Source organism: Phocoena phocoena, chromosome 12 (assembly GCF_963924675.1).
Source record: "Phocoena phocoena chromosome 12, mPhoPho1.1, whole genome shotgun sequence".
In the NCBI taxonomy this organism is placed as follows: domain Eukaryota; kingdom Metazoa; phylum Chordata; class Mammalia; order Artiodactyla; family Phocoenidae; genus Phocoena; species Phocoena phocoena.
Genome location: NC_089230.1, coordinates 36013646 through 36040143, shown reverse-complemented (window position 1 = coordinate 36040143; position 26498 = coordinate 36013646). Strand labels below are relative to the sequence as shown.

Sequence of the window (26498 nt, the reverse complement as noted above, 5' to 3'; positions counted from 1 at the left end):
CACTAAAGACTGGACACGCATTCGTCTTTTAGAAAACAAATTAATTTCCAAGCGCGATTTTTTTTCACATCCGGGATTCTACTTAACTCTACCGCTGCGATTACCCAAACCAGGGAGTGTGAATTGCAATTATCTGGATAATCCAAGCCCGAAAAACTCGAACTTGAAAAACTACTAAAATTGTGTCCTGAAATACCCGCATCATTGCTCTAGTCCTTCCTGCCACCAGAGTAGACACAACTCCAGCCCACGGTCTACTCAACGGGATCTATTATCCACAGCCTCAGTGGCCAAATGGAAAGAACTGATTAGGTGCAATTAGAAAATCGTTTGGTGGCCGGTCTCTCAGACCCTCCGACCGCCAGCTGTCAAGTACCTGGTCGGGGAAACTTGCGTCCTTATCTGTTCGCAGCCCAGAGGCCGCGGAAGTAGCCTTGGGAGTTGCCAAAGAGAAAAGCAACTTTGATTTAGGGTTTTCGAAAACCCCAGAGGGCAGATGTGACCGCCAGGGTCAGTCAGTCAGCAGTTTTGGTCCAGACAAGGGACAGACGAGTGGGGCGGTTCGGTTAAGCCACGGCGCCTCCCGACGTCACACACGCTCGCTCACACTCAGCCACGCGCTTGGGGTTATTCTTTAAACACAGGGCTGAAACTTCACCGGCAGACTGCTGGGTGCGGAGGAGCGCCAAAACCCAAGGTCCAGAGCCCGCCCCTCGCCAGCCCGCCCCCGCCCCCGCCGCGCCCGCGCCTGTGCCCACGTCCGCGCGCTTCCCTATCTAGAGTTAGCGACTTCGCGCTCCCACTCGCCGCCGCCTCTCCCCACCCGCGCTCTGCTCCCGGGCCCCAGATGCGCGGCCGCGTTCCCACGCCTCAGCCGGAGCTCCGCGGCGGGCTTTGGCGAGAGAGGCCCCGCCCCTCCGCTCCGGCCAATCCCGGGCCACGCTGACTCCCGAGGAGGCGGTGCCCGGCGGAGCTGCGGGGGCCTGCGCGCTGGAGGCGGGCGAGGGGGCCCCGCCCGCGCGGGGAGGCGTGGCCGGCGCCGGCTCTTGCGGCCGAGCTGGGCTGCAGCGTGGGAAAGAGCCGCGAGGAGCCGACTGCGCCGCCGGCCGAGCAGCGCCTGCCCGGGCCCAGGGAGGGCGGGAGGGAGGAGGCAGGCAGGGAGGGCGCTGCGTCCGGCTTGGTGTCCGAGGCTCCGGCCCGGCTGCACCCCGCGCGGTGTTCGCCGTGATGAAGCGCCCTTGCGAGGAGACGACCTCTGAGAGCGACATGGACGAGACCATCGACGTGGGGAGCGAGAACAATTACTCGGGGTGAGCGCGGGCTCGGCGGGAGCTGTCCGGAGCCCGAGGCATCGGGGAGCTTTGTGTACGAGCGGCTACTTGGAAATTTCTCTCCGCCGCGTTCTAACCGAGCGGGGAAAGTTTTGCCCGAAAAACTTTCAGGGGTGGGCGCTTACGGAGCGCGTGTTCGGGTGGGGCGAGGCATGTGGGTTTGCACCCTAGGGGTGGGGCGGCTGAAAGTGTGCAGAGGTTGGAGAAGGAGGGTCCCCGGCTGTCAGCGTTGGGCGTGCGGAGTGGCACGCCCGGGAGACGGGCGACGCCTCCGCCACCGAAACTGCATTTGGGAGCACTTTCAAAATGGGCCAGGCGAAAAGAGAAAAAGATGATTTTTTTTTATTTTTAAAGAGACTAAAAGATGACTTGCTTTTTGGAGCCATGAAAGCAATTAGCGAGGTCAAGGCTAAGTAGGCTGAGATTTCCAAGTTGATCGTATGTGACTTGCCTGACGGGAGTGTGAGTGACAGATGAAGGATCGTTTCAGGCATCATCTCTTTGCTTGTTCCTGAGTCTGGAGAAGATCGAGATCGTGATCACGGAAGCCAGACCTCCACTTTCCAGTGACAGAGGGAGGTTATGGAGGCGTTTTAGTGCCAAGGCGGGTCAAATGATAATTGCTTCTAATTGGCATCCCCAGAAGCACCTTAATTATTTATCTGCAGCTGTCACTTAAAGAGTAAAATTCTACGTTTGGAAAACTGCTTTTCTTTCAATATTATTATTCTAATATGTACAAACCTTAGACTGGAATCATTAAAAGCAAAGATATTCGCTTGAAACGTTGTTTGCAAAGTATCTTCTAATTATTAAAGTGTTGTGTCATCTTAAAAAATGAGATCCGAAAAACAAAGATGTCATGTGAAAGGTGAAACCAGTTGAGAAGGGGATGGGAATGAGGGGAACAGTTAATTCAGAAATAAGATCCAGAAGTGAGAAGGTGAGGTAATAAGAACCTGGTGTGTGCAATATTTCTATAATGAAAGAGAACAAATAACAGGAACCTGGAGAATTTGAGAACATGAGGAAGCAGAGTATCTATGAGTTATGAAGAGAAACAGATACAAACTAGAAAGGATCATAAAAATTATGTGACAATATAGTGATTTGACTGAACTTTTGATATAAAATATTTTTTCATTAGCAAACTCAAGATGGATTACAACTCTGAGGGGTTTAAGCTTAGATTGAAGGCTGAGAGATACTCACCTAGAGTTTTATTTTCAAAGTAAAACATTTACCTAGTAGTTGATCTAATTTTAATTTTTCTATTAGTGGCATATTTAATTTTGGGTCATTCTTTTGGAAGATTAATATAGAAAACATTGAATTTGTCATTTTTTTCTTGTATGACTACTTGGAGTTTTGAAATAGTAAGCTAACTTCTGTTTATTTTAAAGATTGCATCTAGGGACAACAGTTTGACATGTGATGGCTGTATATCTGTTTGATAGTAATTATTTTAAAATAGCTTTGCTTTGTTCAGTGGGTCTTACCAGAGGGAGGAGGAGGGATGCTATTAGAGATTAATTGACTTTTAAGAAACATTTATGAGTGGAACTAGGAAGTACTAATATCTAACTTCTCACCCTGACTGCCCATAATTATTTCATTGGGAGGCTCAGTAAAAGTTTAGGGACGTTTTTGCCAGTGGATTTGACATCTGGATTAGTCATTAAAATTAAAAGAAAAAAAGGCATGATTCCTATCTGAAAAGAGATATAAGGGCTGAAAGCAAAGTCTGTAAAGAGCAAGAATTAAGAATAAAATAATGCTGATCTGAACTGTGCTATCACTCTGAATATTTAATGGGTGCCATCAAGCACCCAGAAGAAAACAATTGTTATGTTAATGCAGCACCTGACAAACTCTTCTTATTTCATAGACAAAGTACTAGCTCTGTGATTAGATCGAATTCTCCAACAACGACATCTCAGATTATGGCAAGAAAGAAAAGGAGAGGGGTATGTGATTTTTTTTTTGTCTTTTTATTTCATGTAATCCAGCCTAATGTGTAGCAGTTGTATTTTTCCATTACGAGTAATTTTATCATTTGTGTATTCATGAACTTTTGTTGTTGTTTTGCTTTTTGGGGATAGATAATAGAGAAAAGGCGTCGAGATCGGATAAATAACAGTTTATCTGAGCTGAGACGACTGGTGCCAACCGCTTTTGAAAAACAAGTAAGCTGCCCCCCCATCCTGACCACCCCACCAGTGAGCTCAAAAAAGCTGATTCTCTCATCTGGCAACGTGGGTTCTTCTTAAAGCTCATTAAAATAATGGTGTATGTGCCGTGATCTGGCACAGAGCAGCTATTTCAATAAAATGCTTTGTTGTGGCAAAACTATTAAAAACATAATCCATCATGAAGTTGAAAAACATTTCCATTCTCTAGCTTATTTTCCCTTAAGGGTAACATGTTCACGCTCTCTCTGTTCTTTCTGTGAATACCAGTAGTGGTTTTGTTTAAAACTGAGCTGTATGTAGTATTCTTCTTCAGAAAAGATATCTATGTGAAATTTCATTTTTGTCTCAAACTATTCTTTAAAAAGTAAGCTTTTTATTTTAAAAAATAATCAAAGCCGAGGAAGTAACACCTCTAGCTCTATTTCCTAAATAATAATACTAACAAAATTTATTTACCAAACCACTTGGTTTCATTTTTAAATCCCTGGCTTAATAGAATGATGTTTGTTTCGAGGCATCTTTGTGGAAGTTGGTAAAAAATCAAACTAGCCATAAATTCCCCTTTTCAGAATTAAAGTATTCCTTTACCAAAAAAAAAAAAGAAGGAAAAAAGATTTGCACACTTAGTAAAGTAGGAAGCCGAATTTCATTTTTGAAGAGTTGTGTTTTTCCTTCTGCCGCCATGGCTGATAGATTTCAAAGAGCATCTTTCAAAGAGTATGGCATCATACCTTTGTTGAAAATAACTTTCAATTAAATTCAAATAGGGTATAAGACAGCTGTTGTTTGTTTATTCCATTTTGTTGTTTACTTCATGAACCACAAACATTATAAAGCAAGCCCTACAAAGCCCTTGGAAATTATCCAGAAACTGCAGTTTTGTTATTAGTCACTTTCACTGAAACTGCTGTACATATTCATGGAAAAACTGAACATTGATAGAAGTACAAGTTGTCAAATGCTGTTGACTATACATTTTTAAGAGAAAAAGGCACCACTGTATATGCTGAAACTGTCTTTAATGAGCTAAATGTAATGGGCAAATTGTAGTTTTGATTATTAGCTTTTCCCATGACAATACGTTAAAAATGAAAATATCAGTAATCAGTGACGTTTTTACTTTCAGTGCTGAAATGTCTACAATTATGAGAAACAGTTTGGTGATTTTTTTGGCGGGGGGTTTTGGGGGTTGGAGTTCGTTAGATTTTTTTTCTTAAATGTCGACTTAAACCTTAAAAGCAAACCTCAGTAGTTTGGCAGTTAGTTACCATAAACACAGGCTTTCCCATTTGCTGAGCTTGGCGACCAACCCTAGAGAGCTGGCCCTGTCACAATATAATTAGAAGAGTGTTCTTTCAAGCAGTTTAAGTCACTCTGGCACTCTCACCATGTACTGGGTGCTGACAATTTTCACAAAACAAGTAAAGCATAGGAACCTGAAATAAACTGCAGTTTCCTTTTCAAGAAAACATACTGATTTAATTATTTAGCTCTTCCAAGAAATTAGAAGCCACCCACAGCCCTCTGAGACAGTTTGAAGTGGCACATTTGTATTTCAGTTGGTTTCCAGAGGTTGCCTTGTTTTAAAGTGGGGGAGGGGCATAAAAATATAATGACAATTTTATTAAGAACTATTTTAAAGGATTCAAATATCCTTAAGCATTTCTGACGCTTATTAGATTAAAGTTAGATTATGCTTCCTTGTTTATGATCTTGGAATTTACAGTGACACCTGCTGGTAATTATTGGGAAAAAAAAAAACCTTGAAAGTCTTCCCTTCGCACTTTTGGTGTCGTATGAATTACCTTAAAGGCATACTAGAATTTTCTATTTTTGAAAAATATGCTTTTTAACAATAATTTGCTGAGATCCTATCTGCTTTTCCTCCAGAGTTGGATTCAACTGATCTAGACTTCAGCATTATATAAGACTATTGTATATCCCCTGATAAAATATATTATTAACCAGTTTGTTGCAGTTTGAGATTTTTGCAGTTGTAGTAGTTTGAGTAGAGTTATCTTAGTGTAATTATTTTTGTGTTTAAAAATTATTATGCCTTTTAGTCTTTAAAAGTTAAAATGGCAAAGATCTGTCATTAGGTGTGATGCAATTAGTGTTTTCATGTAAAGTTCAGGAAGAATTTATATTTTTCTGTGAAAAAGTTAAACTTAGAATTTTCTAGTGAGAGGGAAAATGAAAAATTCAGGGTAAGTTGTTCCAAATTCATTTCCATAGGACTTATAAGATTTTATTATTTGTTTATTCAGGGATCTGCAAAGTTAGAAAAAGCTGAAATACTGCAAATGACAGTCGATCATTTAAAGATGCTCCAGGCAACTGGGGGTAAAGGTAAGTAGGTGACTTCATCCCCCACCCCACCCCCCGCCCCACCGCCCCTTCTACCTTTCTCTTTTCATTTTTTCTCCCTAAGATTGTAAGGAAGTCATAGTTGAACAGTTCTTTAACGAGCTGCGATAGGAGGTCCCAGATTAAAGCCGTGGAAATCAATGCTAATGGCAGGATTGAACTCGTGGGAAAGAACTTCTGGAACAAAAGAAGCACTTGACCCTGGGCTTGTGTTTGCTTTTATAATACTGTGGGAGTAAAGCCTCATTCACAGCAGCCTGGTCAGAGGTTTGTTTGGGACTTTCAGAAGTGCATGCTGGAATTTGTACAGAAAGACAAAACAAACACACAAACATCCAAACATAAACAGGAGGTTAGACACAATCTTTTTCTCTTCTTTCCCTCTCCCCAGTCCCCTGTTAAATCAGGGATAGGACTCACTATAATGCAGCTATTCCAAAGGAAGTGAATTTTCATTGTTGTTCTCAGAGTTTGGTTGATCTTGGATTTAGACCACACAGAGCATTTGAAATGCAGGTAGTGAATCTCTGTCCTAGAAACCACTGATGGAGCAGTCATTCCTGTGAAGAGCAAACAGGAGCAGGTGCCCTGGGCCCAGTGCTGTGGAGAGATGTCTTCTGTACTGGATAGTGATTTAGGGAAGAATAGTCCAGTTCCTGACCCTCAGTTCATGCTATGAATGGACTTGAGATCCTAAACGATGTAGTATTCATTCAGGTTTCATTATCCCACTTCTCACACATCACTCAGACGTGATTTTGCCCTTTTGTATCTTTTTCACCCTTCAAACAGGCCTTTGGTATTCATCTTAGCCAAGGGTGCTGTTCCATATATTTGATAACTGGGTAAGGAGAGGGTACCACAGGGGCTAAGTGCTGCAGCTACACCCTGAACGCTTATCTCTGCTCAGCATTAACCTTTTATTATGTAGTATCAGAGTTTGCCCTAGATCAGGACAGGGGCAGGGCATTGGAGGGAAATAGCCGTTTATCAATTGGTACAGAAGTATTTCAGTGTTTAACTCCAGCTGAGGACGTGTGGAGCATCAGCCCTGACCTTCACCATCTTTTACCTGTGTCAGGTGGGGGGGCGGTGATCATTGTAAAGGGACGCCCTCACACACGATGTGACTTACCCTCTGTTGTACCTTCTCAAGGAACCGTCCGTCCTGCCTGAATAACCATCCTGAATGGGTATGGAATTGTGATTTCTACTCTTTAAAATGTAACCCTCAGCATAGGCTGCAAATATTCTTACGTAATAGGGAAGAGAACTGGATGAAATTCTAGAAGCCTGTGATCCAGCCCAGTGTGGCCACTGACCCACCTTTAAGCCGAGACAGAGGTGCTGGGCTGCGCAAGGAGGCCTGTACTAACACTCTGAACCCTCAAGGCCCCCCACCGCCCCAGGATTCTGTCTCTACACCTGCTCCCTCAGGATGTTAGGGGACTGATCAGGTTAGTGATCGTGCAGGGAAAGTTGTTTGATTGCTTTACTTCCCTTGGCATTGTTAGCCACAAGGCTAAGAATTTTTATCAGCGTTTCAAATATTTGGCATGAGCTATACTTCTAAAGAGTAATATTGTTCTTACGCCTTATTATAAACACTAAGTTCCATCGTGGTTGCTATTCTTGGCTACCTGAACAGTCCTAAAATTCATCCCAAAATAGTTTGCGAACAGACATTTCCGAGCAAGCTCCATACAAGTCTCCTGACTGCCAGCTCATTAGAGAGGTCACCTCACAGGAGAACGTGTGGGCCTTGAAGAAGTGGGGCTGGCAGTGTGGGCTCGAATTGTTAAAGACTCACAGCTGCTATGGGGGCCTCAAAATGTACTGGTGAAGGACAGACACTGCATTTGGGTTGCCTGGTTTCAAATCCTGGCTTGTTTTTCTTTTTTTTGGTCTGTGACCCTAGATAAAGGACTGACCTTTTCTTCATTTGTAGAATGAGGACAGTGCTAGTGTTCACTTCACAAGGTTGTCGTGAGCTTATTCACTTAAAGCCCAGAGAGCAGTGATGGAAGTGGTGTGGACCCCTGTGCTATGATTATTGGCCCAAGATGCGGTCGCAAGAACCAGTTGCTCATCGTCATTTCCCTCTGCATTCAGCAACAGTAAAGGAATTACATAATTTATATTCCTTAAGATGCAACAGAGAACTCACCCATATACAACCCCATACAGCTGGCAAATCACAAATTTCAATTACTTTATGCTGACTCATGAAGATACTTGGAAGCTCCTGGGGTACAATTCTGTTGGTCCATTCTTTAATCTGTCTTGGTATTGCAGGAGTTTCTAGAGAGGATTTAGTAGAGTAACCTAAATTTCTAGATCCCTCTGGGTTTCTGGACTCCTGTCTACTCTGATGATTATCTCCCTACTCTCATGAAGTCAGAAGTCTGCAAAGCCTTGCAGAGAACCCTGAGGACTCTTATGTGAAGTCTTTCTTTGGAGGCGTCTTCTTCAGGAAGAACTTTACCTCCTAATGCCAGGGGCTTTATTGCTAACCATGCTGAAGTCCTGGGATGATGACTCTTTTTGTTGCTGTCTTCCACATTTCATGATGTTCTCTTTTTTTTTTTTTTTTTTTGTGGTACGCGGGCCTCTCACTGTTGCGGAGCACAGGCTCCGGACGCGCAGGCTCAGCCGCTCCGCGGCATGTGGGATCTTCCCGGACCGGGGCACGAACCCGTGTCCCCTGCATCGGCAGGCAGACTCTCAACCACTGCGCCACCAGGGAAGCCCCATGATGTTCTCTTATGTCAGCTTTGTGCTGTTGTTGTTACTGTCTTAGTGGTGTATATTTTTTCCTCAAATTTCTTTTTGGGACTTCCAAATTTCTGTTGAAATTCTAGCTCTTGGACTTTGAATATTGTGACTACTATTTTCCAAAGTGCTAATCTAATTGTTAATAGATGATAAACAAAACAGGTAATACTTTGATCTACAAAAACATAAAAAAGGGAATGTAGTAAATGCCTTAGATGAAAATAACCTTGTTTGAATGTGATATTTCTCATTTATGTATATACACATCCCCGAAGTGAGTAGACTAAATTTTAATTTGAAAATTGTTTAAAAAAAAAGGTTGCAAATGAGAAAAAAAGTCTAAAAAGGATACGTTTATACATATTAGAGGTCACTTATTCAAAGTGGTGACATTTCCCCAAATGTCTGATTATTATCAGTACCCTAAATTGGCACTGATACTAATCAGATGTTACTATTTTCTATTCTAATGTATTCTTTGGATAAAAAGGGATTCTCATAAATGTGACCAGCTCTAGCCATTTTAATGGTAGTAACCTTAGGCGTAAAGGTATTTGCATGCACACTGACACAATTAATATACATTTTTTTCTTGGACGGATGCCAGAATAAAGTAAGCTAACCAATGAAAGAAATATATATTTGGACTTCAGGAAAACTAGGAGTTATAGTAATGTTATATTACCTGATAGAAAAATAAGATCTTCAAATTAGTAACCAAATTTTTAAAAATCATTTTGCTTCTTTAACTTTTTTCCATACAAAGTAACGGTGTTTTCATTTTGTTGATAAAAAACACTGAGTCAAGAAGCATTTATGAATTTATTGAGCAGTTCTGGCACATTTCTAAAAAGTCCTCAAACTGCTCATATGCATTTCACATCTCAGTTATAAATGCCAAGAGAGTGAGGATGTTTCAGATAAACCCTTTAATCTCCAATTCATGTGACAGAGACAGAGAGACTGGTACTCTGTTATACCGTGGAAAAGTTTACTAGAAAATTTCACTATCCCACAATACAAAAGAAGAGACACCATTTTTTTTTTTCTGGAAGTGTTTGAAACACAGATGTTCTTAATTCTTTTCCCCACTGTGCTATTTGGTGGCAGGAACAACTGCAGTACATAGCATTGCCAGAGTTGTCACACATATGAATTGCAAAGTGCACTTTCTTAACTTCTGCAAAAATTACAACCATAAATAGCTGGCAACGTTCTCAGAAAGGATCGTCGTTCTTCTTAAATCTCTGAAGGACAGGGTGGAACGTAGGTGGTGGCTACTCTTCATAATTGTATCGTCCTTTCTCTCACTGTCTCTCCTGGCCCCCACTTTGCTCAAACCTCCTTTCAGGCTACTTTGACGCCCATGCTCTTGCCATGGACTTCATGAGCATTGGATTCCGAGAATGCTTAACCGAAGTGGCAAGGTACCTGAGCTCTGTGGAAGGCCTGGACTCCTCCGATCCACTGCGGGTGCGCCTGGTCTCTCATCTCAGCACGTGTGCCTCACAGCGAGAGGCGGCGGCAATGACCTCCTCGCTGGCCCACCACCATCACCCCCTGCATCCTCACCACTGGGCGGCGGCCTTCCACCACCTTCCGGCAGCCCTGCTCCAACCCAGCGGACTCCACGCCTCGGAGCCCACGCCTTGCCGCCTCTCCACCACTTCAGAAGTGCCTCCTGCCCACGGCTCCACCCTCCTCACGGCCACGTTTGCCCACGCAGACTCTGCCCTTCGGATGCCATCAACAGGCAGTGTCGCCCCCTGTGTGCCACCTCTCTCCACTTCTCTCTTGTCCCTCTCAGCCACTGTCCACGCGGCCGCTGCAGCAGCCACAGCAGCTGCGCACAGCTTCCCTCTGTCCTTCGCTGGGGCGTTCCCCATGCTTCCCCCAAACGCAGCTGCAGCAGTGGCAGCTGCCACAGCCATCAGCCCTCCCTTGTCGGTATCAGCCACGTCCAGCCCTCAGCAGACAAGCAGTGGAACAAACAGTAAACCTTACCGACCCTGGGGGACAGAAGTGGGAGCTTTTTAAGTTTTCACTGAACTTCTTGCAGTAGTAACTGAATGTCCTTCATTTCAGAGTCAGCTTAAAACCTCTGCACCCTGAAAGTAGCCATACAGATGTCTGCGGATCCACAAAGGAACAATAAAGCTATTTGAGACACAAACCTCAGAAGTGGAAATGTGGTATTATCTTTTTTCTCTGTTTCGGTTTAAGGCAGTTTGGTAACTGACATCAGCAACTTTTGAAAATGTCACACTTGTTTTCATTTAGAAGTTTCCTGGAAAATATACGGACTGAACCATCCAGCAGTGCATCACGATGTCTGAATTGGGGAAGAAAAATGCCCTGACTGAATTTTCTTGAAACTAAATGGAAAAAAAAATATTCATGTTTCATAAGTGCCTGAGCTAGTAAAGTTTTCTTTTGAACGTACAATGTTGCACAAGTAAAGAAGAGCGTAGAGGTTAGGTTAAGAAAGGAGAAGGGACAGAAGTCTTGCATTAGGCTGCGGACGTTTTAGTACAAATACCAGAAAAGAGCACTCTGTTGAAATCAACAGGTTTTTATTGGCCAAAAGGATTGCTGAAAGTAATTTTCAAGTTGAGAAACCTAGTTTTATCTTAGTTTGCTTTTTTTGTACAAACTTGCCAAGTTGTGACATTTAACAATGTATTAGTATAAGCAATTATTACGTCAGTGCTCAGATTAACAAGGATTTCTGCCCTGCCTGCAAACCCCCAGGCACTTTTTTTTTATGGCTCAAAATATGGTGCTTCTTTATATAAAACATGCATTTATAGAGTGCACCTAGAAGCAGTTGCCTACTGTGTGCCCACCAGAGGCTATCTGACTCATGCCAACTTGAAAACTCTCCAGTTTGTAAAAGTTTAATTTATTCAGTTTCATTTGGACTATTTTTACATATTTATCCTCTTCATTTCATCCCGATAACATGTAAAATCTATTCTTGTCACCTTTTGGGGAGAAGTTGCATTTCTGGAAGTGATGAGGCAGGGAGAGAACAACGGGAAGAGAAAAGCCACGATTTTTAAATGTCCTTTGTCAAGCTTGTGATTGTATTTGATCCCAAATCAAGATGAATGTATGCAATGGGATGTACATAAATTATTTTTGTCCATGCCTAGACTAGTGCTACATAATGGTGTTTCGGTTTTGTTGTTTTTATTTTGTTTAATGACAAAATAATCTCTTAATACTTTGAAATTGAGCACGTGAGAATTTATGTTTGAGACAAAGACACAGCATGTATTATTATGCACTTCATTTCTCTGCTGTGTGGAGAAAGCAATAAACATTATGAGAATGTTAAACATTATGCAAAATTATACTTTTAAATATTTGTTTTAAAATTACTGTACCTAGTCTTTTTTGTATTACTTTGTAACCTTTTTCTATGCAAAAGTCTACATATCACTAATTAAATGAAGTCCTTTTTTGACCATTTTTATGTGGATGAGTTGCTTTGCAGAATGGAAAGTTGACATGAATTTCAAGCAAGGCCTTGTTTCACTAACAAATTAAGCCATGGCTTTTCTTTTTCTCTTTCAAAGTCATTTGATATAATTCACAGCCTTGAAAATAGCATGTATTTGAGCTTGTAAACCAATTAAGCATAGGTATGACATCATTTGGAGGCAGGAAGTGATCAGTTTCCTCTGCCTTTTATTCTTAACCATTCTTCTTGGAAAAGTGCAAAAACCAGAAGGTCAAATAACAGTATACCGAACAAAGGGTAATAAGCTAGAATGTGTCATACATTTTGGAACTCAGAAATATGTATAGAGTATTTTTAAAACATCACATGCATGCATGATAGGTGTGTGTATGTGTGTGTATATATATGCCTCCTGATGGTAAATTCTCTGTACCTACCTCAAGATTTCTTTTGATGCTGTAGAAATTAGGCAGGTATCCCTCCTTCTTCAGTGAAGCCTAAAATAGACTTTCAGAGTTTCTGAAGCTGTTGGGCCAAACATATGAGAAGAATTTTTTAAAAAATGTTTCTATTATGCTTATCAATTACGGTTAAAGTAAGGAGTGGGAGCCTCTTATTTTAGTTTTGAAAAATCAAGCATATAGTTTATCTAATTTTTTTCTGTAAGTAGGTGAAAAAATGAGCAAAAACAGATCACCTTTGTTCCCCTTGTCTGTAAGCTCTGTGACTATTGTCAGTGCTGATAGAATTAAGTAACAAATAAGAAAATGGATTTAGTGGTATTTGGAGTTTGCTTTTTAATCGTGATTTGTGGATAGCAGGCATAGAAATAATTTTGATTTAGGATCTAATAGTTGATTCTGTGCCTGTTGTAATGTCAGCATTCAAATAATTTCTTTTTTTGGAATGTAAACTATTTTAGTGATCGGGATTTTTTTTTTTTGGATTAAATATTTTAAGATAAATCCCCTTCTTCCTTCTTGTTTTTATCCTCTTCCTTTATTTTTCTTACATTTTTTTCTTCCCAGTTACATATGGGTTATCATTTTTCAAATCATTTGATTAAAATATTTGCCAGCCAACATGCTACATAATTGCTAAGGGTTGTCAGTGTTCCTAAAGATAATCATTGTCAGTAATTTCAGTTGTTTAGAGTTCACTGGTTCTTGATCAGTGTTTCATATCTTCAGTTTTTAACATCATATTTCACTCTATTAAATTTACCATTGAGTTTTCCATCTCTGACCCAATGTTTTGTGAAAGTGGTGTTTCACCTTTAGTTGTGGTAATTTTCATGTTCACTACCAAAACAGAAAAAAGAAAAATTTTGTTTATAGTTCAAGGGAAAAGAACTTTTAGGGTTTGATTTTTGGTGGGTTTTGTTTGTGTAAAAGTTAGTCCCAAAATTAACTCAAAGGAGTTTTGGTGGGGGGGATAAAAAACGAAAAAAAAGGAAAAGGAGGACTTTTTTAGAAATTTGGTTTTCCCCAAATGATGAAAGCTATATGTATGTCTAATTAGAACCCAGTTTTATATTTCACATCATTGAGCCAGAAAGTATTTATTGAATAACTACTGTGTGCCTAGCATTGTGCTGTCTACATCAGCTTTCTAATGTTATGGGATCCCACAGCCTGACTGATGGGTATGACTACCACCTTAGCTATTCATAGGGACCCTCAAAAGAAGCAGGTGCCCTGAAAATGAGGAAACGGGTTCCTAGGAACTAGCCAGGGAAGCTTTTTCTCTCCTTGGGATCTTTGGCAATTACAAATATGATATTTCCTATCATATTTGGAGAAATCTGAGGGACTTATTTTTTTATATAAATTTATTTTTAATTTTGGCTGTTGGGTCTTCATTGCTGCACGCAGGCTTTCTCTAGTTGTGGTGAGTGGGAGTTACTCTTCGATGCAGTGCCCGGGCTTCTCATCGTAGTGGCTTCTCTTGGTGTGGAGCACGGGCTGTAGGCATGCGGGCTTCAGTAGTTGTGGCACGTGGGCTCAGTAGTTGTGGCTCACGGGCTCTAGAGTGCAGGCTTAGTAGTTGTGGCGCACGGGCTTAGTTGCTCTGCAGCATGTGGGATCTTCCTGGACCAGGGCTCGAACCCATGTCCCCTGCATTGGCAGGCGGATTCTTAACCACTGCACCACCAGGGAAGTCCCTGAGGGACTTTTAAAGTAATGTTCAAACATAAAATAGTTCAAATATTAACTAGAGTGATGGTTGTATGATCCACATGTATCATCAGTCTTAAAGAAGCCTTTTAAATTATCTTCCTTATTATATATTCAACTTGTGCCTTTGCCAGTAATTAAGTTAACACAAAGTAAGAGTCATCACCTCAGGTAACATCATCACAAAGCAAGATAATTTTAGAATTTCATAATTTCATAGGTCTAAGACTCCATCAATTACAAGGTACACTATTAGTTTAAGGTCAGATTTTAAAGAAAAGTACCACCACGAAATAACTTTACACATCCCAATTTCCAAAGTGTAAAACTTTTTTTCAAAATTGTATCTTGGATTTGAGGCACTACTATAGTATTATATTCGAATGTGATTTTTAAAATCCATGGCTAGAAATGTACATAGATTAAATGTGGGTGATTTAGCTTACTTTAAAAATACCAGCATAGGGTCTTAGTCAAATCAAAGAATCTGGGTTGACTTTGTAAATGGCTTAATGATCTAAAGATAGATATATATTTTTTAAGCTTTTCATGTTTTTTTTGCCCAGTGGGACTATTCCTAGTTCTGCATTTTACTGAAGAATGGAGTTTGACTTCCCCTTGTAATTCTTTTAAGATCTAAGCAACTGAGGCTGTGAGCATTTCAGCAACTATAACAAAGCATTACAGCAAATATGACATCATAAACTGTGACTATAGCTCATATTCTTTGGAAGGAAGGATAAGTCTTTGAACTTGGATGAGACATCTTTAAAAGAAGAAAAGTCCCTTGGCTTCCATAGACAAACTTGTTTGAGGGGCCAGAGGCAGATGAGAAATGGTTCCTTAGGTCCCAGTTGGCGCTTTCTCCCTCACTTCTAACTTTAGAAGAACAGACATGAATGGGGTTGGCTGGTTAGGGAATCAGCTCCTCTTTTAGAACTGACAGAACCAACACACACTGTTTAAGTCACAGGTCTTAAAACGGCTATAAGATGTAATACTAACTGTTAAAGTTGCTTGGTTCTCTGTGCTAAGCTCCTTGCTAAGTGCTTCCAATCTGTTACCTCACTTAAGCCTGGTTAACTATCCTATAGAGTGATAGTCTTATTACCTTTACATATTAGGAACTAGAGAATAAGAGGTTGATTGTCCAAGGTTATACCTAGCAGTTTGAGCTATGACTCAGCCCAGGCCTGTCTGATTCTTAAGCCCATACCTTTGACCTCTAGGCTGTGGCTTCTGGCAATACTTTTGGACTCACTCATTCAGACTAACCAAGAATCTCAACCTGCCTGAGATCACTTTGAGCTAAATACGAGTAAATTAGCATAAAAATCTCCACCATCTCTCCCTTTTAATATATGAAAGGATAAAAAAAACTCCACTTTCTTCTGTAATGCAACGTAAAAGGAAATTATTCTGGCAGTTCCCTAGTTTTAACTTTCACCTGTCAAGCAGTTGAGAGTTAATAAAGTTTTAAATTACTTAATCAGTGAAGTTATCCTCTGTTAAATCTACCAGAAATATTCTATAATCTCAAAGTGGTTGGCAAAAGTGAGGCAAAATAGTGACATATTAAGACTAGATAGCTGAGTAAATTGAGTTTGAAAAAAAAATCCTGTCTTCCATTAGATATAAAAGATAAGAGTTTTTTTGAGGGAAAAATGCTGGATTATTCTGAATGTTTATACATTCCAGGTCCATCATGTCATAAAACAACATTCTTCATTTGGCCTATGAAGACCTGCTCAGTAATCCATTCACTTTAACAAGTCTTGTTATCAGGAAGGGGTTTTTAACTAACCTAAACTCTTTGGCCTGCAGTTAAGCATGCTTTCTATAGCAGTTAACAGTTTATATGTGTATAATTTTGCAAAAATCTTATATCCAGAGACATTTTTATATGCCTCTAAATTCTTAGTCTCCTGAGAACTGAATATTCTGTTTCCTTGACCTCTGCTGTCATTCTGTTAGTCTGTGGGAATGAAGAGATTTATGCATATGAAATGGAATATGCATGTAATAGAATGCCTTATAAGCTTATTTTTTAAGGGGTAGAAAGTGGCAAGTTAACTCTAAAGTTTCGTGCATTAAGCTTGCGTTGTAATAGTTTTATGTTTTCATTGCCGTGACAACAGTCAAATTTTCTCCTGTGGAAGAAAAACTACTTTGCAAAGAATGGCTATTATTCATAATGTTTCACTTGTATAAGTAGGGTGATAAATTTTATATTGCTCATAAACTCCTGAAACAACATCTTGAGCATCTTGAGTTAACCCCTTCTTTCCTGATTATAAGCTATTGAACTGAATATTATTTATCATACTATAAAACTATAAAACTCTGCCTGCTTCCTAGGCCTTCCATTGCTTTTTTTTTTTAGCCTTTTTCCTTAATTGCAGAGAACCCAAAGACTGTGCTTTTTGTTTGTTTTGTTTTGTTTTGTTTTGTTTTCCCACCAAAACAACACGACCAGAGCTTCGTGTAGCTCTGTTTGTGTAAATTTTCTCCTGGGCCAGCAATGGCTGGCCTCTTCCCATATCCTAGCCAGTCTGTCCCAGCACAGCTGCTTTAAATAGGCTTCCCTTGGGGCCTGGCAAGATGATGGAGACGTGTTCACAGTCAGGAGGGCAAAACACAGAGGCACACAGGCCATATTTTATTGTCATCATAACACACTTCTCAGTCACAGTCACCAGCCACTTCCTAAACAGGAACTAAGCCAGTCACTTCTTTGTCTCACAAGCAGCCCCTGTTAAATTTATTTTGTTATTTTGACATATTTCTGACAGCAGAAAGATAAGCATAGCATAGTACAAATGGTTGAGTGCTGTAACATCAAAACTCACAGACAGCCTGGTGACATCAGATGAGGGCACAGTCAAGCTCAGGGGGCAAGCATTGCCTATGGTGACAAACATCCTTTACTGCTACAATAAGGAGGCTTGATGGGCCATTGTGTCCCCTTTCAAAATTCAGAAAGCCCCCCCAAAAATATCCATGAGTCAACAACTGCTGAGTCATTCAGCAGGCTTAAGACATATGTTTTACACCAAGAGAACAGACTTAAACACCAAGTACCACCTGACCATGACTATCATGGGAACAGGTCTCAGCAATAAACCCATGAATTATCTGGCCCATGCTGACTACTCTCACAACACAGTCTACCCCTTTGATGTGACTGTCAAACCCCAAGCGTGCCCAACAGCAGGAGCCACAGACAAAACAACACAGGAGCAATAACTCAATGTAAGTGCCTTTAGTCGCTTCTCAAGACGCCGAGGTCCAGCAGGCAACTTACCTGCTTTGGGTATCAGGAGCTTGAGACAGAAGGAGAAACAAAGTTCACCACTGTTTATTTTCAGGATATGACAACTGAGAGAATTGTAAAAGTTATTTAATTGTTCTTTATAAATGTACAGATTAGTTTAATTCTGTAGGCATATCCCTTACTGATACAGTAAAGACATATTAGCAAGGAGGTGTTTTGCTAAATGGTAGTGCCGTTTCATAGCCCTATCTAGGACACTGCATGTTTAACTTAGTTAAATCACATCTATTAAGCAGTTTTGTTTAAGATGTGGCAGCTTATTAAAAATTTTGGTACTTATTCAAATCACTTATAAATAACTTGAAATCCATATTTATAATTCTAGTTAATGTCTCTCTATTCTACTCAATATTTTTAAGTCATTTTTAAAATCTCAACTCTTCAGTGGGTATAATAAATAGTATAATGACTAAAAGGACAAGTTCTGAAATCAGACAGATCTGGATACATCTTGAGATGTATTAATTGTGTGCCTCTGGACAAATTTCTGTATCTGTGTAAGCTTTGTTTTTCTCATTAGTAAAATAGGATTTAAAAAGCAACATCTATCTCACAAGGATTTTTGGACGATTAAATGAGATAATGTTCATAAGACTTGCACATGGTATACTATCAACAAATGGTAGTGTAGCTTATTCAAATTTAGTTCATTTAAAATGTCTTAAGGGACTTCCCTGGCAGTCCAGTGGTTAAGACTCCATGCTTCCACTGTAGGGGGTGCAGTTTCGACCCCTGGTGGGGGAACTAAGATCCCATGTGCCACGTGGTGTGGCCAAAAAGTTAAAAAAAAAAAAAAAGTCTTAAGATCCTAAATAAGTCTCATTCAGTCCCATTCACACAACTTTACTCAAATACATGCCCAGGTAGTCCCCCAATACCCATTCTCTTTAAATTAATAGCATGTACATATTTCTTTTTGAATATATTTAGAGATTCACAGAATTTCAGAGTTGGAAGAACATAACCTAGACCAAGTGCTTCACTTAGCAGGTGAAAAAAGCAGAAGCTCAGTGAAGTTCGATGATCTTTCCCCACAGTCGTCTCCTAACCCAAGTCTCCTAATTGCCAATACATGGTTCTTTCTGAGACAGTATGACCATAAACGAAACACTTTCTTTCATACCTTTTATATTTTAGGTGCCAAAGGTTTTTATTTTGTTGTGGATGAGCTAAATAGATCTATTTATTTGTTAGGAGAGCACACTTTATGTTTTCTGTCTTCAAAAAGCTATGGCTTTTCATTTGATCCAAAATAAATACAATGAAGTCATGTTTCTTTAAAAGAAAAATCTTAAATCTAATAAATGCAGCCGAGATTGAAATTATATTACTGTTTCTAAATGATGTCCTTCACTATCAAAAAGCTAATCACACATAGGCGGACAGAGTCGTGCCACTGTCTAGCACTTAAGGCAGAATCTGTCATAAACCCTGATGAAGCTATTGACTCACCAGTGACTGGGCAGGGACTTTGAGCTGCTCCCACCCTCCTTTCTGTGCCTCCCTAATACTCTTAGAATGAAGACAAAATCCTTAACCTCAAGCCACAAGACCATGCAAGATCTGTCCCCTGCCCACTTCTTAGACCTCTCCTCACCTATCTCTGCTACCTCTGAATTGCTACCCAGCCATCCCCCGTTTTTCCAGCCCTTTTTCTCCTTGCTCTCTCCGGCTACAAGGCCTTGCACGTGTTCCGTTTACTCACAATGTTCTTTTCTCTCCTTCTGACCTAGGTAACACATCTGATTTTTCACATCTTGAGAGATGGATCACTCCTCTAACATCGCCAACTGGCTCAAAAGCATATTGTGGAATCTTGTAAGCCACATACTTCTCTTTCACAGAATTTGTCAGTTGCAACTTAAACTTGTGGTTATATGATTAATCTGTCTCCACCGCTACACTGAAAGCAAATGATAGTGACAATGTTTCCGTTCATCATTGTTTCCAGGGCCTCTTTGCCCTGTGTCTGGTACAGAAGAGAAGTTCAAAAGATATGTGTGGATGTTAGTTAAGTGACTGAATACATGAATGCATGACTGACTGAATGAGGAATGAATGAATAAATGTCATACGCTAGACCTGCATACTTGTTGTATCGAGTTTATCTGAATTGCTTCCCCCCAAATTTAATCTGATAGCACAGTACATATGCAAGTAAAATCAAGCATATGAAACGAGAAGAAAGAAGCTAAAAGAAAAAAAATCCTCTGTTGCTCCTTATGAATACAGTAAACTCTAGATTTTGACTATATCCAACATTTCCAAGGTAAGTAAGGGTTACTTGGATTAAGCGTGTCTGAATGAGACACATGAGACTAGGACGCCACCTTGTGGTTTATTTTCACATTTATCGTTTTCAACCTGCCTGGAACTTTCCTACTTCAGAAAAAAACGCCATTAAAAACTACAGCAATATTGATAAAGGAGGCAAGAATATACAGTGGAGAAAAGACAGCCTCTTCAATAAGTGGTGCTGGAAAAACTGGACAGCTAGATGTAAAAGAGTGAAATTAGAACACTCCCTAACACCATACACAAAAATAAACTCCAAATGGATTAAAGACTTAAATGTAAAGCAAGACACTGTAAAACTCTTAGAGGAAAACATAGGCAGAACACTCTATGACATCAATCACAACCAGATCCTTTTTGACCCACCTCATAGAGAAATGGAAATAAAAACAAAAATAAGCAAATGGGACTCAAGCTTAAAAGCTTTTTGCACAGCAAAGGAAACCATAAACAAGACGAAAAGACAACCCTCAGAATGGGAGAAAATATTTGCAAAAGAAGCAACTGACAAAGGATAATCTCCAAAGTATACAAGCAGCTCATGCAGCTCTATATCAAAAAAAAAAACACAAACAACCCAATCCAAAAATGGGCAGAAGACCTAAATAGACATTTCTCCAAAGGAGATATACAGATTGCCAAGACATGAAAGGATGCTCAACATCACTAATCATTAGAGAAATGCAAATCAGAACTACAATGAGGTATCACCTCAAACTGGTCAGAATGGCCATCATCACAAAATCTACAAACAATAAATGCTGGACAGGGTGTGGAGAAAAGGGAACCTTCTTGCACTGTTGGTGGGAATGTAAATTGATACAGGCACTATGGAGAACAGTATGGAGGTTCCTTAAAAAACTAAAAATAGAAGTACCATATGACCCAGCAATCCCACTACTGGGCATATACCCTGAGAAAACCATAATTCAAAAAGAGTCCTGTACCACAATGTTCATTGCGGCTCTATTTACAATAGCCAGGACATGGAAACACCCTAAGTGTCCATCGACAGATGAATGGGTAAAGAAGATGTGGCACATATATGCAATGGCATATTACTCAGCCATAAAAATAAACGAATTTGAGTTATTGTAGTGAGGCGGATGGACCTAGAGTCTGTCATACAGAGTGCAGTAAGTCAGAAAGAGAAAAACAGGGCTTCCCTGGTGGCGCAGTGGTTGAGAGTCCGCCTGCCGATGCAGGGGACACGGGTTCGTGCCCGGTCCGGGAGGATCCCACATGCCGCGGAGCGGCTGGGCCTGTGAGCCATGGCCGCTGAGCCTGCGCGTCCGGAGCCTGTGCTCCGCAACGGGAGAGGCCACAACAGTGAGAGGCCCGAAAAACAAATACCGTATGCTAACACATATATATGGAATCTAAAAAAAAAAAAAAAAAAGGTTCTGAAGAACCTAGGGGCAGGACCGGAATAAAGACACAGACGTAGAGAATGGACTTGAGGGCACCGGGAGGGGGAAGGGTAAGCTGGGACAAAGTGAGAGAGTGGCATGGACATATATACACTACCAAACCTAAAATAGATGCTAGTGGGAAGCAGCCGCATAGCACAGGGAGATCAGCTCGGTGCTTTGTGACCACCTAGAGGGGTGGGATAGGGAGGGTGGGAGGGAGACGCAAGAGGGAGGAGATATGGGGACGTATGTATGCATATGGCTGATTCACTTTGTTATGAAGCAGAAACTAACACACTATTGTAAAGCAATTATACTCCAATAAAGATGTTTAAAAAAAAAAACCTACAGCAATTGAGAGGAGTGGAATTTTTGCTCATCTAAATATTGCTTGCATGTCATTATCCCAAAGACTTTATTCAAACATTATCATTCATTCCTTTTTGTTTTTTATTTTAATGAAATATTGAATTGGTAGAGAAAAATGATATACGTGTTATAAATAATCAAAGGAGACAACACCTGTGTGCTCACCACCCAGCTTAGCACTACCAGTACTTTGAAAGAGCTCTGTGTGCTTTTCATTGAATCCTTTCTCCATATCTCTATTAACCAGGCACACCCACTATGTTGCTTTATTTATAGTTTACCATCCATGTACATATCAATAAGTAATAGTTTTCATTTAGCATTTTAAAACTGCATATGAAATGAGATCATTCTGTATTTGATTTGCTTTTTAAATTAAGTAGTATTTTTCTGGGATTCACCATGTTGATAAGAGGAGCTGTGATCCATTTGTTTTCACCACTCTGTGGTATTTCATTTTACGACTATACCACAATATAATTTAGCTCTTCTATTCTTTTTTTGCGGTACGCGGGCCTCTCACTGTTGTGGCCTCTCCTGTTGGGCAGCACAGGCTCCGGACGCGCAGGCTCAGCGGCCATGGCTCACGGGCCTAGCCGCGCTGCGGCATGTGGGATCTTCCCTGACCGGGCCACGAACCCGTTTCCCCTGCATCAGCAGGCGGACTCTCAACCACTTTGCCAGCAGGGAAGCCCAGCTCTTCTACTCTTGATGGACATTTAGGTTGCTTCCAGTTTGGGTCTATTATGATGGTACTACTGTGAACATTCTTGTATATGTCTTCTGGAGCTTACGTGCAGGATTTCTCCCAGGGGATTGAATAGCTGGGCATGAGAACCTCCAACTTTACTAGATAATAACAAATTATTTTTCAAAGTTATTTTATCACACCAATTTACACTCCCACCTTTAGCGTATACAAGTTTCAGTCTATATCCTTACCAGCACTTGATATTGTTAGATTTTTCCATTTTTGCTAATTTATGGGTATAATCAGACTCTCTTGTTTTAATGTGCATTTCTTGGTTACACAAGAAGTCAGTCCTCTTTTCAAAGGTTTATTGGTGACCACGTTTCTTCTGAAAAGTGCCAGTTTCAATTTTTTGCCTCATTCTTTCATTTATCCACTCGAGTCATTTGATTTGCTACTATGTGCCAAGTACTGTCATTGTCTAGAGGATACAAAGATGAATATGATGTAGACCCTGTCCTCATGAAGCTCCTGGCTTACTATCATTATTGCTTTCAGGAATCATACTAATAAGACCAAAAAGCAACAACAATTTTGAGCACCAATTATATGATTATCACTTTGTAAGACAGAAGTACATTTTATGAACTCAAACTTCAAGGAATTTATAAAACCATAGCTTACACAAAACAATAGGAAATTATTAAAAGTACCGTATATTATGTTACATATATTATAAAAATTCAGAAGATGTAATAAGCAGAAAAAAGTAATTGATCAAGTGTGTCCATGGTTTAAATTTAAATTTCTTTTCTTTTATGTAACTAATGTAAACACATTTTTTTCTATAGCCTACTCATTAAATGAGGAAAATGGAAAAAAAGAACCATTTTTATTTAAGTCAATAAGATAATAGTGATCAACATGGAGATGTGGCAAAGATTAGTTTTAATTAAATAAAAATTATGCTGAAGAAAGAAACACTTTCACAAATCAACATGCTCATCCAATAAATGCAAGTATGTTGTGTTTGCTGTTAAACTTACTTCTTTTTTGTTTTTTAAGAGTACCTTTTTTTTCTTTTAATTTATTTAATTTATTGATTTTTGGCTGCGTTGGGTCTTTGTTGCTGCATGCGGGCTTTCTCTGGTTGCCGTGAGCGGGGGCTACTCTTCGTCGCGGTGTGTGGTCTTCTCATTGCAGTGGCTTCTCTTGTTGCAGAGCATGGTCTCCAGGCACGCAGACTTAAGTAGTTGTGGCTCGCGGGCTCCAGAGCACAGGCTCAGTAGCTATGGCGCACGGGCTTAGTTGCTCCACAGCATGTGGGATCTTCCTGGACCAGGACTCGAACCCGTGTCCCCTATGTTGGCAGGCGGATTCTTAACCACTGCGCCACCAGGTAAGCCCCTAAACCTATTTCTTAATTGAAAGTTTTCCCCAACTTTCTGGGGAATTTGGTAACCTCCAATAAGCAGCTGCTAGGATTGACTCTCACCAAAATTGTAATGCATAGAGTTCAATTATTCATTTGAAATAGAACCTGAGATATCATACAATTCCTTTTTCCTTCTATGGAACACTCCCCCATGAACCACCCTATTTGTAAAGACTGCTCTAAAGAACACTCCATAGTGCCACCAGAAAATTTGTTGTAGCTGGGGAGTCTTAAAGAATACAGGATTTAGGCTGGGCAAATCCAGGCGGGAATCCTGGTTCCCCAACATATTTGTATGACATACTTGTATAACTTATAAATAAGTTATAAACTTTCTAAGTTTCCTAAACTACAAAGCAAGGATAATTGTAAGAATTGATTCTAATATTGTGGATTCAGCATTCAAAACCATAACTTACACAAAACAATACACAAATTATTAAAAGTACTATATATTATATTATGTATATTATAGAAATTCATAGAAATAATTTAGAAATTCATCTAAAAGAAGACAATAAGAGGTAGACATTATTCAGGATGACTCAGTTTAATTCTTTTTCTGCTTTCTGCTCTCAACAGAAATATAGCGGTGTGATTCATAAAAAATAGTATTATGAGGGGTTAGCTTTCAAGTGAAGTCCTAGCAATCTACTTCTTGGTTTAATTGATTATTTAATTCATTGATTTAGCACCAACCATATGTCAAACACTGTACTAGATGCTGTTGAAAGTCCTTCCTTTCCTTCCTACCTTAGTTACTCTCAGACATCCTTTATAATTCTAGTATTTGTCAGCCCAATCAAGGTCCACTGTAGTAGCCCAACCCTGGGTGAATGATGATTATTTATTTAAATAAAGTAATTTAACAGGTCCAGAAATATATTTTTGGTATACAGCAAATAACTCCTGCTATATTTTCTGCAGGTTAAATAATTTCTATTCCTTTACCCTTAAAGAGCCTCTTCATATGTAGAGTATTTCTGCAGACAGTCCTTCAGCATTTCCCCACTCTTTGAAAGCACAGAAATGGAGCACAATATTCTGGCTCTACGAAGCAGTAATTTCATACTATGTGTAGGTCATGTGATATATTTCTGTGTCTAAATGACAATGTCATGTAGAAAAACTGACTAAAAATAAGAGTAGAGGGAATTCCCTGGCTGTCCAGTGGTTAGGACTCAGGGCTTTCACTGTGGTGGCCGGGGTTCAATCCCTGGTCAGGGAACTAATATCCCCCAAGCTGTGCAGTGTGGCAAAAAAAAAAAAAAAAAAATTTACATTAAAAAAATAATAAATAAATAAATAGTGGTATATATACATAAAAAAACAGTAGAATAGATAAAACACAAAATGATTCTAACCATAACAAAATAAAACTCCATTAAAAAATAAATCAAACAAGAGAAATATGCTACGGCTATTAATAACTACCCTGCAATCTCCAGACTCTTTCTTCTTTGACTTCTTTGACCTTGACTTATCCTCACTCTGCTCCTTCAGACTTTCCTCCTTTGTCCTCTTCTAGCCAGTCAGGCTTGCAAACCTCCACTCTTCATCTTGCTGCACTCAGTCTCTTGGCATGCATTTCCATTCTTGAGGGTTCAATTCTCAATTCAAAGATGAATCTCCTCAGAATCTATCATCATTAGTCAAAAATGTCAACCCATGTATAGGACAGCTTCACTTGGATGCCCTCTCTTTAGTCCAAACCTAAATGCAACTTGACTTCCTGCTGTGCCTCGTTCTGAATCAACACCCTTTCCAAATTAATAGGCCATAATCAAAACCTTAATCATTTTCCCCTTTGATTCCTACTCAACTGTGATAAACAGTCTTACTGCCCTTTCTTACCTGTGCCTACAACAGTGACTGGCATGGAGGAAGAATTAAGAAGTGTTTGCTAAATCAGTGAATGAATGAATGAATGAGTGACAATAATTCTGTGAAACATGCATGGGAGCTAGTAGCATCTCCATTGTACAGAAAAAGCTCCAGAGGCTCAGAGAAGCTGAGTCAGTTTCCCAAGGTAACTCAGCTGATATTGGCGGACAGGATTATTTCACAGTCTCTGGCTCCTGAACAAGAGTGTTTTCTTTGCTTTCCTAAGACCTCTTTTTCTTCTCCATATTTGCTCTTCTGCAATATCTAGTTATTGATAGGTTTGCTGTCTCTTTCTCACACTAGTCCAGACCCTCACCACGTGGAGTCATGTTTAAAGCTATGGTCTCCTAGACAGAGTTGCTTACTGTGGTCTGGCTTCCACTGGTCTATTCTGAACCCAACAGCCGTGTCTCACCACCCGTCTTTACTTAACTCTCCTTCATCTTCTCTTTGACCTTTTTACAATATCCTATTCTCTTCACTGCTACTTCCTTCTTGAATTTCTCTGATCTGGTTATAAACTCTCTTACTGCTCCTTTGCTGTTTTCTTTATAGTTATTCTACTTCTTCCCATTCTCCTATAATATATTCTCACCTTGGTTTATTACTTGGTCTTCTGTCCTTTTTCTAGATTCTCTTTTTGAGAGAGCTCATATCTTCTCAAACTTCTAAGCTAATAGCTCCAAAATCCCTACCTTCCTAAGTTCCATCCAGTATTTCCAACCACCGTTTACCTGTGCTGCCACAGCTGGGATCCAACTGAACTTACC

The 26498-nt window shown here is 40.0% G+C and overlaps 1 protein-coding gene across 1 annotated transcript; it reads left to right on the top strand.

The window, feature by feature from the left end:
- Positions 1–1080: 1080 nt before the first annotated feature.
- On the top strand, positions 1081–12011 carry HEY2 (hes related family bHLH transcription factor with YRPW motif 2). The gene is made up of 5 exons (XM_065888782.1): positions 1081–1310; positions 3220–3298; positions 3434–3517; positions 5791–5872; positions 10017–12011. Exons 1-5 carry the CDS (start codon positions 1228–1230, stop codon positions 10700–10702), a joined length of 1014 nt encoding a protein of 337 aa, XP_065744854.1. The 5' UTR covers positions 1081–1227; the 3' UTR covers positions 10703–12011.
- Positions 12012–26498: the final 14487 nt, after the last annotated feature.

Coding starts and splice junctions, on each gene's coding strand:
- HEY2 (XM_065888782.1), top strand. CDS start 1,228: ATGAAGCGCCCTTGCGAGGAGACGACCTCTGAGAGCGACATGGACGAG. Junction 3,518..5,790: donor CAACCGCTTTTGAAAAACAA/GTAAGCTGCCCC, acceptor TTGTTTATTCAG/GGATCTGCAAAGTTAGAAAA. Junction 5,873..10,016: donor CCAGGCAACTGGGGGTAAAG/GTAAGTAGGTGA, acceptor ACCTCCTTTCAG/GCTACTTTGACGCCCATGCT.